At 34.5% G+C, this 12,192-nt stretch overlaps 1 protein-coding gene across 8 annotated transcripts in view; it reads right to left on the bottom strand.

The window, feature by feature from the left end:
- The window catches only part of ADGB (androglobin), a 211,305-nt gene that overhangs the window by 143,217 nt on the left and 55,896 nt on the right, over positions 1-12,192 (bottom strand). For all 8 annotated transcript variants that reach the window (XM_054254494.2, XM_054254496.2, XM_003732751.7 and 5 more), the window contains 2 exons: positions 10,955-11,047; positions 1,594-1,665 (listed from right to left, as the gene is read on the bottom strand). In XM_054254494.2, the coding sequence (XP_054110469.2) occupies positions 1,594-1,665; positions 10,955-11,047 (165 nt within the window). The remainder of the gene's footprint in view (positions 1-1,593; positions 1,666-10,954; positions 11,048-12,192) is intronic.

Genomic DNA, 12,192 nt, shown 5'->3' with positions numbered 1-12,192 from the left:
GAAACCAGGGGCAGGAGAACAGAGGAATGAGCAAACATGCCTACCATGTGCTCACTAAACTCAGTTAAAGAGACTTCATTTCCCTTTTGAATATTGGTGTGTAAAATACTGCTACCTTAAGTGAAATAAGCCAAAGAAAGACAGACAAATAACTGCATGATTTCAGGTGTATGTGGAATCTAAAAATACAAAAGTCCTAGTAACAACTAGAGAAATGGTGGTTACCAGGGTCTGGAAGAAGGGGGATATGGGGAGATGTTGGTAAGGAGTACAAAGTTTTAGTTCTGAAAGATACGTTCTGGAGATCTACTCGCAACAACGCAGCTGTAGTTAACAATATTGTATTGCATACCTGAAATTTGCTAAGAGAATAGATCTTTAGTGCTCTTAACACACATATCCAAACACAGACACACATAATAATAACTGAATTGATGGATATGTTGATTAGCTTAATTGTGATGAATATTTAACAATATATGTCAAATCATCAAGTTGTATACCTCAAATATATATGACTTTTGGCCAGGAACAGTGGCTCATGCTTGTAATCCCAGCACTTTGGGAGGCTGTGTGGGAGGACTGCTTGAGCCCAGGAGTTCAAGACCAGTGTGAGCAATGTGGTGAGATCTCATCTCTATTAAAAATTTTAAAATTAGCTGGGAGTGATGGCACATGCCTATAGTCCCACCACCTCAGGAGTCTGAGATGGGAGGATCATTTTTAGCCCAGAAGGTTGAGACTGCACTGAGCTGTGTTGATACCACTGCACTCTAGCCTAAGCAACAGAGCAAGACTCTGTCTCACACCCCTCATATATATATTATATATTATTTTTATATAATACATATATATTATATATGTATAATATATATTATACAATATATGTCAAATATATATGTATAATATATATTATACAATATATGTCAAATATATATGTATAATATATATTATACAATATATGTCAAATATATATTATATAGTATATATATTATTGTATAATAATATATATTATATATTATAGTATTATATATATTATATTATATTTTTATATATGATCTAATATACTATATATTTTATAATATATAATATATATTTTACATATATAATATATAATGTATTTTATATATTATATATGTAAAATATTATATATGTAAAATATATAATATATATTTTACATATATATGAAATATATATTATAATATATATATATTTTTTTTTAGGATGGAGCAATACTTTATTTTTCCACACTTTGACAAGGAGGTTTTCCATAAACAACCTTTCCAGTGGAGAACAGAGAACATGAAAATTGGCTTCCAGATATCAGTAGCTGTGTCTGCTCAGGGCCGAGGCTCCCCCTTGCCCATGTGGTGAGGTGGAGGGGTGTACTTCCCTTCCTTCATCAGTTTTTCCCATTGCCTCCATATATATTATATAATACATCTATTTTATATATAGTGCCTCCATTATATAATATAGAATACTAAACTTAAAGGTGAGCCAGGGAGGGCTGAAGTGGACTCTCTGGGAACGGTTTCAGCAGGCCTGGAAGGCCTTCCATGATGAGACTTTAGCTCATACTTCTGTACATACCTCACTGCAGAGTAAATGTTCATTTGCTGAAAACAAGTCAAATGTGATTTCATTTTTCACAACCACTGGAGTCTGAAAATAATATATATATACATATATATTACTTCATAAGAAAAATAATGGAAAAGTAATTTAATGAAACAGGTTTAATTCATTTATGCTTGAGGTTGCAATTTTTTGAAATTTTGCAATCAGACCTTAGCGATGACCTTGAGCAGCAGGATATAAATAACTCCCACATGCTTAGCATTCCAATAATGGAACACTGGGCACCAATAGGTTGGTGCTGGAAATAGGCCATCTTGATTTCATTTCTCACAACCAGAGAAATAAGAAATAAACACATTATTCCTTAAGATAATTCTTAGAGCTATATAGGTGGTAGTAATTTAATTTAATGCCAATAAGATATAGTATTTTACTATAAGAATAATATATATTATATATACAGATAAATTTGTATTTATTTTTAACTTTTAAGTTCAGGGGTACATGTGCAGGTTTGTTACATAAGTAAACTTTGGTCAGGGGGTTTGTTGCACAGATTATTTCATCACCCAGGAATTAGCCTAGTATCCATGAATTATTTTTCTTGATCCTCTCCCTCCTCCCACTCTCCACCCTCCAATAGGCCCCAGTGTGTGTTGGTCCTCTCTATGTGTCCATGTGTTCTCATCATTTAGCTCCCACTTATAAGTGAGAACATGCGACATTTGGTTTTCTGTTCCAGCATGAATAGACACACAAACTGGGAGATTGAAGAGTACTTTAAAACAGTGGCTGCCGACTTTTTTGGACAATTTTTCCACAAACCAAGGAATGGGGGATGGTTTGGGCATGATTCAAGCAGATTACATGTATTGTGCACTTTTTTTCTACTATTATTACTGTAGTATGTAATAAAATTATTATACAACTCACCATAATGTAGAATCAGTGGGAGCCCTGAGTTTGTTTTCCTGTAACCAGATGCTCCCATCTGGGGGTGTTGGGAGACAGTGACAGATCATCAGGCATTAGATTCTCACAAGGAGTGCACAACCTAGATTTTTCAAATGCACGCATAGTTTACAGTAGGTTTCACACTGCTATAAGAATCTAATGCTGCTGCTGATCTGACAGAAGGCGGAGCTCAGGTGATAATGCAAGTGATGTGGAGCAGCTGTGAGTAAAGATGAAGCTTGCTTTGCTCACCAATGCTCACCTCCTGCTGTGTGGTCTAGTTCCTAACAGGCCACAGGGTAGTACTGGTCCATGGCCCAGGGTTGGAGACCACAGCTTTAAAATTTAAATTAACCACTGAAGCTAAACCTGAAAACTTAGTTAACATCTGATATCAGGGAAAATATCTTCATCTTTGATGACAAATATTAGTCGTGATAGCTTTTTTCATTTAATGATTATTGTCTATTTTATTAGTGTTAAATTTTTGAGACTGTGATAGCTTTTTAAAATCATATTCAAGTTAATAACCTGTTACATCAAAAAATTAATTTAATGGTCATTATTTAATTAGTACACATCTAAATCAGGCACCAATAAATAATATAATAATAAAATAAAACTAATAGGGAAATATGAATTGTAACTTTTTAAAAAATGAGCTATAATTCATATCAAGTATACATATTTAACATATCAAATTAACATGAAAACAGTTTTAATTCAAGAATCAGGTTTTAGGGAAGGTAACGCCATTGATTACTTTCAATCATCTATACAACTAGCATCCTGAAAGGTCAATAAAAAAAGTTAAAGAAAAATTTACCTAAAACTATCTTAAAGGCTTGAATTGACCCTGCAGATCATAAATTATAAACATAGTTACTTCGTGTTCGACTGACTGTGATGGAATGCTTCTAAAATGCCCCTATACTTCAGCAGTTACCATAGTTGATAAGCAATTACCAAAGTTGATACATTAATAAGTATTAAATACCTAAAGTATCAGTCTCGATAACCTCCTGCTGACAGGTGAAAAGTAGAACTTAAGCTTGTAAAAGACAACAAATATTAAGGCAGAAGTCTCTACAGTGACATCTTCACACTTCTACTTCCTATACCTGTACCTGAGGCAGGATAAATCTACAGATATCCTTATCTAGTCAATATATTCAATGATCAAGGGTCTGGTTCTCAGAAATAAACAGATCTAATAAGTTACTCTGTGATCAGAACTTGTTAACCTTCTTGTTTGGAAGGGCTCATATTTATTCTGATATCCTAAATTCAGGATTTTAAGGTATTTGATAATAGTATAATTGAGTAGCTTAGCTTCAAAATGGATTTTGAAACTTTTTTGCCTTTCTTGCTGTTAGTCATAAAATATACTTTAAAACTAAGTTTCCCTCCTTTCCCACAAGCCCCCCCCATGCAGTGCTCACTTATCTAATTATGTTGTTGCATAAAAATCCCAGGGGCTACTTTTTTTTTCTTTCTTTCTTTTTTTTGAGATGGAGTTTCACTCTTGTTGCCTACACTGGAGTGCACTGGTGCCATCTCAGTTCACCACAACCTCTACCTCCCGGGTTCAAGTGCTTCTCCTGCCTCAGCCTCCTGAATAGCTGAGATTACAGATATGCACCACCATGCCCAGCTAATTTTGTAATTTTAGTAGAGACAGGGTTTATCCATGCTGGTCACACTGGTCTGAAACTCCTGACCTCAGGTGATCTACCTGCCTCGGTCTCCCAAAGTGCTGAGATTACAGGCGTGAGCCACCGCGCCCGATCCCAAGGGGCTACTTTTGAAGTAAAACAGGCATAGAGACCCAGGTGCAGAATTCTCCCTCTTAAGTGGAGTTATGAACAATTAGTCTACCATTATCAGGCCAAAGTCAAGATGACATCAATGATATCAACCAGACCTGCAGATGGGCACATATTCAAGATAATTGGAAGGGACTTGCAGACCTGCATCCTCCTGGACCAGTGTTGCATGTTTTCCCTACCAAGTTTTCCCTCTTAAACTCCCTTAATTAGCCCCCAAAGTAAAAATTGCATTTTAAGGGCATAAGCCTGGCCATTCCCCAACTTCTAGCATTTGCATAAAGTAACTTTCCTTTCACCACATCTTGTTTCTGGTGTTCTGGCCTCTGGGCAGTGAGCAGTCAAACTTTAATCAGTTACTAATTTGGTGCCTTTTCTGAGAAACTGTGTGTTTCAAGTGACTCAGCCTGTATGCCTGGTTTCCAATGAGTGGAACAATTACCTGCAGCAGTGTGCCAGGGATTATTAATGCTGCCAGGCAGGGTAGGGGCCATTTGCATATGCCAGCTGCTCATGGCTAGTTGTCCCCACACCTGGGACCAGCAGTTACCAAGACTGCCTTTATCTCAGGGAATTTCCCTTCCCTTCCTTTCATGGCATCAGCTTTTGGTAACATTCTCTGTTGGTATGAGGAAAGGAACATCTGGAAAGTCAACAGGCTTCAAGAACTGGGTAAGTCAACTGGAAAGTACCTGATATCCTGTCTCTGCCATCTGTGTTCTCTAGCTGTTTAGACCTAGTATAGGTCATCTGCGCTGCTGTCTTGGCCTGTGTGACATCTGGACTTAATGCAGGTCACTTAAACTGTAGTGCTGTCTGCATTTGAGACAAGGTCCCAGGACATTTCTCCAATATCCCCTTTCAAAGCTCAGTTTGGAGTGCTCCATCTGCATCAGACCTGTTTGCGTGTGTCTGTTTAGTCTTACCCCTATCTGTGAGGGTGCTTTGGAATGGTCTCAATCCCACCAGCCAAGACCAGGTCCATCTGATTGTCAGAATGCAGCAACACAGGCTACTCCTGTCCTCACTAGGGGAGAAACAGTTTCCAAAATCCTGGCCCCTGATTTTTTTGGGGATACTCAGGAGCATTTATTGTATCTGTGTCAAACTTTGTGCAGGAAAAAAACATGTGAATTACTTTTCAGTCTATCTGGGACTCCAGCTGGTTATACATTGTGGCATGTGTGAAAATTTTAAAACTGATGGGCAAATTAAGAGTTGAGTCTTCTAAAGCTCTCTGTGTTTCTCTCTTCTCTTTTCTGCCTGTTTTGAATCTGCTGTTATTAAGTTACTGGTGTTGAGATAAAACTTATGATTTCAAAGTTAATAGGACATTTTATTTTTCTTATACAGTTCATCCAGTTTCAGCTAAAATGTAAACACTGAAACTCATTTAAAACCAAAGACAAAAGGATAAAACATGTTTTTAAAAATGAAAACTGCATTACCCAAAATTTTGGTCCACAGCTGTTACAGGATTACCTATCAGGGCAAACAAAGTTTAGCCACTTGACAGGTTCCAATTTTCTCAAAAATAACTTGGATCCAGCTATCTTTTATAAAAGATAGTAAGTTTTTGATGCTGTCTCATGGCTACAGTTCTGAGATTAAAACTAGTGGATCTTTGTGTGTGTCTGTGTGTGTGTGTGTGTGTGTGTGTATACATGTTTAGATGTGTTATATACATGTTTATGTACATGCACAAGTATTATGCTATTTGTTTTGTCTAACATACTACCAGACTGGCTTATGAGTAAATGAGTATTCATAAAATAAGTCCAAATGCTTTTCAAGTTCATGTGAATCCCTGGTAAATAAAACCTGTTTTAAATTTATTAGTACAATAAAGCCAGGCATGGTGAATTTACACCATGTAATCCCAACACCATGGGAGGCCAAGGTGGGCAGATCCCTTGAACCTAGGAGTTAAGAGACCAGCCTGGACAACATGGCAAAACTCTGTCTCTACAAAAAATAGAAAAATTAGCTGGGCATGGTGGTGTGTGTCTATGGTCCCTGCAACTTGGGAGCCTAAGGTAGAAGGACCATCTGAGCCCAGGTGTTGAGGCTGCCATGAGCTGTGATCATGTCACTGCACTCCAGCCTGGGCAAGAGTGAGACTCTTTCTCAAAAATATGTATATTAGTAAAATAAAAGTAAAAATGTCTTCAGAATCATCAGCATACATTTTTGTCTAGAGAAGTTTTATGTTTGCCTCTGCTAGTTATTTTAAGGTGTCAGTTTGGCACAAATATTGTTGAGACTATCAACTCAGCCAAAAACAAAATAATCATTGTGTGACTTTTTTTTTAACAAAGAAGACTAAATATTGTTGTCTCAATAAAAATGGCTGAATCTTTTGAGTTATCAGCAAAATGCCCATGTATTTCACTTTAGGATTCTTACTTAGGTGAATACCTGATGTTCACAGACTTGATAAACGGGTTAGCAATAAAATAACTTTAAATAATGACTACCTTTGTTTAATATCTCAGTTTTCAAAAGTAAACTATTATACACTGTTAAAAAGAAAAAAATGAGCACATATAAATGAGATAAATGCTTGTAGAAGACTTTTTGTGTAATTTAAAATCTTAAAATTATTTTGGATGCTCATTGGCTATCTGGGTCATTTCCAACTTAAAAAAGTGCTTAATATAAGAAATACATATTTCTAAACTTTGTAAAATGGTTTCATTTATAAAATACTAACATCTGATAAACAGGTCAGAAGTTCTTGCTGCTTAGGTTTTCATGAAAATTTAACATTACTAAAAATATAAATTTCAGCTAATATATAATTCTATAAATTGTGTTCTTATTTAAAAATAATTTTATATAATTTAGGGGTTATTTAAAAGTCTTTTATTTTAAAAAGTGGCATATATGGTTTTGCTCTGTGTCCCCACCCAAACCTAATGTTGAATTGTAATTCCAAAAGTTGTGAGAGGAGCCTGGTGAAAGGTGATTGGATCATGGAGGCAGATCTTCCTTGTAGTTCTCATGATAATGAGTGAGTTCTCCAATATTTGATGCTTTAAAAGTGTATGCATTTCTCTCTCTTTCTTGTCACCATGTGAAGAAGGGCCTGCTTCCCCTTCACCTTCTGCCGTGATTGTAAGTTTCCTGAGGACTTCCCAGCCATGCCTCCTGTACAGCCTCTGGAACTCTGAGTCAATTAAACCTCTTTTCTCTATAAATCTCCCAGTCTCAGCTATGTATTTATAATAGTGTGAGAAGGGACTAACATAGTGGCTGGAGAGAGTGGCTGATGTTTGTAATTCTAACAATTTGGGAGGCCAAGGCAGGAGGATCACTTGAGTGCCGGAGTTTAATACTAGCCTAAGGAACATAGTGAGAGCTTATCTCTAAAAAGAAAAGTAAAATAAAATAAAGTTTTAAAAGGTTAATAAAAAGAGAGATTTATATAAATATAAAAATATATTTTTGGTTAAAGAAAGTTATAAAAATAATAACTTTATATTTAAAAAAACTTAGATGGTAAATTTCTGGCCTAAAACAAAATGACTTGTTATTTAAAAAAAAAATACATAAAACAAGAAAGTCCAAACATCATATTTTGTCTGTGTAAGTTGTGGCAATGTTCATAAAGAGAAATTTATTTTTAAAAACTTTGTGATAAAGTTGATTATATATTTTTTTAATTGTTCACTAGAGTCTTTGTAAAATTAGATCCTATGTGAAAGAAAGGTTTTCTTAAGGTATTTATTTGCTCTCAATAAAATTACTGTAAGATTTTATTTAAATTCTATTATTTGTTTCTTTTAAAACCTTATCAGAATCATATCTCAAAAATTCAATTTTGTTGTGTTTTGCTGCTTCTTTAAAATCTGGTTCTGATTGTTATTGTGTGGCCTGATGCTAAAATGTTTTATCTTAAAAATAAAATAAAAAAAATAAAATAAAGTATAAAATAAAGGCAATGTTTTCCAATACTATACCTTGAATCTGTACTCTTGGCTTTTCTTAATATGTCTAAATTTTTCAATGAAATCAGAAAACTTCTCATGCACTTACTAAAAATTATGTATTCCCCTACAATACTCATAACCTTGAAAACACTTCCTGTGTGTGATTCAATTCAAGTACTTTTTTTCATGATGTTTAACTTCCAGGTTATCTAAATGGGCTTTCATTAAGGAAAATCAGTCACACTGAAAAAGATTTTTCTTTGCCTTTGTGGCAACTGACTTTAGAAAAAACAAGATTTTATATTTTATCAAAATGATTTCTATATTATTATTAGGTTTTTGTTTTCTTAAAACCCTAAGATTAAAAAGAGTTAAGGTTTTTATATCCATGTAACCTTATTCATTGCCTTAAAAGTCTTTTAACTATCAGACCCCTGATTCTGGGCGGGGGGGGGGTTGTTTGTTTATTTATTTTTTGCTTTTTGTTTTTAAACAGGGTCTAGCTCTGTTGCCCAGGCCGGAGTGCAGTGGTGCAATCTCAGCTCACTGCAAACTCTGCCTCCCAGGTTCAAGTGATTTTCATGCCTCAGCCTCTTAGGTAGCTGGGATTACAGATATGCATTACCATGCCCAGACAATTTTTGTATTTTTAATAGAGATGGAATTTTGCCATGTTGGCCAGGCCCGTCTTGAACTCTTGGCCTCAAATGATCCACCTGCCTCAGTCTTCCAAAGCATGTACTCAAAGTGCTGGGATTATAAGCATGAGCCACTGTGCCTAGCCTGTGATTCTGTCATGATCAAATGTTTTGAGCCTTTTAACATCTTTGACAAATGTCATCAGAAGTTAAATTCTTCCGAATTAAGTCTCTGATTTGTTGCTGAAACTTATCAAAAGTATAAAAATTAATAACTACAAGGTTGTGAAATATTTTTACGATTTCCAGTCAGGTCATGGACTCTAGTATTACTACCTTCACCCCCCTGAAAGGTTTCTTATTAGGTGCTATTAACTAATCCTTCTGCTGTAAAGTTACAGAGTCTTGACTCCTGGGCACACAAATGCCTTAGCGGCTGATGGCTCAACACATAAAACTTAAAGGCAAGTCAATTTTGTAACCTTGCTTTTTGACTTTTAGTGTGGGGCTCTTCTATTACTTAAAAGGGCTCTAATAGTTAACAAACACCTGCCCACCTTCATTCCTTTCTTGCCTAAAATGGTTAATTGGCTGTGAGTCTTTTGACTCTAAGTCTCTTGGCCATAGGGGTGCACAGGTAGCCACACCAGCCTGACATTGACGTGAGCCAAAATAAAACCTTGACCATTGATACTGCCTCTGGTATATCATACTCAAAAAGAGATGGGGGGATACTGAGGGAATATATATTAAAAATTAAAATCCTAAAGCCTCCCCAACTTACTGGGCAGATCCACCTCCTTGACCAAGGGAGTCTCAGGAGAAAAATTTTCTACTTATCCAAATTTACAACATCACCATCGTGTGAAATTCATACCCTTTATTTATATAAAATGCCAACCATGTACTTATATTGATCAGACTGAATATTGTTAGTAACTCCTAAATATTAAGTACATTATATAAATATCACAGAACTTATATTCTTCACATCAATGTTATCTAATACTATAAGTACCTTAAACCATGGTTCATACACATTTGATTTATTTCAAATATTTTATAAGTAGGCATTCAAAAAATATTCTGGTAGACAGAATATTATTTTTGAATTTTAGTGAATCTTTAAATCAAGATTCATCTGATTTTCTCAACTAGTAAGAGTACTTGAAAAATATGTTGTATATATTATATTTTCTTGAATTTAGCCTCAGTTCAAATGAGGCTAAAACTTTCAGGAACAAAATAACTTTATATAGATATATAGCTTTAATGGATTCCACAAATGTACAGAAGAACCAACTTTATTACAACCATTTGAGTACTTCTAAATAATTTAGCCCACTGGTTTCCTATGCACTAGGTAAAAATAATAGCAGATTCAAGGAAGGAAAAAGGCATTAGTGGCAATTAGACCTTTGGGAAATCTAAATATATTCAAATTAACATAGCTGTTATGAAGACAGACCAGTGTGTTTAAAGATTTAATCTCTATAAATGCTATTTAAAAATAAAAGTTTATTGAGTGATGTTCCAGTCAATATGATTCAGGTGGTTGGGCATGACATTCAGAAATAAAAGTGTTCTCTGAAAAATGCTTCAAGAATCCCTGAAATAGAGATATCAAAGTGCAAAACCCTTGGGCTGGAAAATTAATGCTAATAAAGACCGGAAAAAACAGATCTCCATGCTATGAATGTTCATGCAAACAAGTGGAAAGAAGTGTGCCAGTCAGAAATTAAGGAATAACTTCACACAGCACTTTAAGTTCTAATTTAACATTTTGGAGACAAGAAAAATCAAGGCTCTAAACAAAAATTCAACAATCTCTTAGAAACCAGTACAAGAAACATTAAACTATATTGATATACACTTATTTTTGATTAGTTGCCAAAAAGCAATTTTTTTTTACTAAATACCACAAGAGAAAATTACCCTAAATCATTACAAAAATGCAAATTTTTATACTAGGATAATATAACCACATAATAAGTATTTTATTTAATAGAAAAAATGATCTTACCCGACTAAATAAAATATCCTGTGGACGTTTCCAGGAATACGTTTTCAAGGATCGTGGCAACTCAATCTTTCCTTCAGGGTCCTCAAAAAAATGCTATGTAAAAATAAATTGAGCTTTTTCTTCATATTCTTTTGTTAAAATAAAAACAACTGAATTTTAATAAAAGAAGAATTAAGTACATAGATTCGGTCAATCAATAAGCCTTTACAAAGCAATTTGTGTTGCAAGACCTAATTCATGGAGTACTTAAAAAATACTGAATTTAACAAAACTGTATATAATTAACATATACTCATTGGTTACATGTAATATGCTCACGGATTGTTGAGTAGCATTTTGATTGTAGGGGAGGTAGCCCAAAGAAGCATAAGATACTTTGGAAAGTAAACTAGTTATGACAGGAAAACAATTTACGATCGGCCAGATATGGCCACATTCTCCATTTAAATTTTTTTTTTACCTGAATGGAGAAGATTAAAAATATTTACTTAATTTCCAATGGTTAGAATCATAAACAAGATCATATTTAAATAAACTTGGATGTTTGACCTGATTTTCATTTAATTTTTTCAAATTAATCTCTTTCCTTTGAAATAATTATAGATCCATATACAGTTGTATAAAATAATACAATGGATTCTTGTATTCCCTTTACCCAATTTCTCCAATTGTAACATCTTGTGTAACTGTAATACAGTATCGTAACCAGAATATTGACATTGACAGTCAAGATACAGAATAGTTTTATCACCACAAGTACTATTCCTATACTTTTTCATAGCCACACCTACGCTCCCACTCCCCATGCTATACTTAATCCCTAACACCTGGCCACAACGCTATTTCTACAATTTTGTCATTATATACTGAATGTCTATACAACATTCAGCAATGTTACACAGATGTAAATCATAGCATTTGTGGTATGATTCTAAGGAAGCATGAAATATCTTGGATTGGCTTTTCTTCTGTCAGGGTAATTCTCAGGAGTCATCCAAGTTGTTTCACATATCAATAGTTTGTTCTTGTTTATTGCTAAGTAATATTTCATATATAGACATTTGTTTGTTCACCAATTGTTTATTGAAGAACATCTGGGATGTTTCCAGGGTTGGGCTATTACCAATAAAGCTGCTGTGGACATCTGCATAACAAAGTTTCCATTTATATGGGATACATGCCCAAGAATGCAATTAATTCATTCATTCTTGAACTCATTACAGGTCAATTAATGAGCT

The sequence above is a fragment of the Callithrix jacchus genome, chromosome 4, assembly GCF_049354715.1.
Source record: "Callithrix jacchus isolate 240 chromosome 4, calJac240_pri, whole genome shotgun sequence".
Lineage (NCBI taxonomy): Eukaryota > Metazoa > Chordata > Mammalia > Primates > Cebidae > Callithrix > Callithrix jacchus.
The sequence above is the reverse complement of the archived record's forward strand: the minus strand, read 5'-3'. Positions and strand labels throughout refer to the sequence as shown.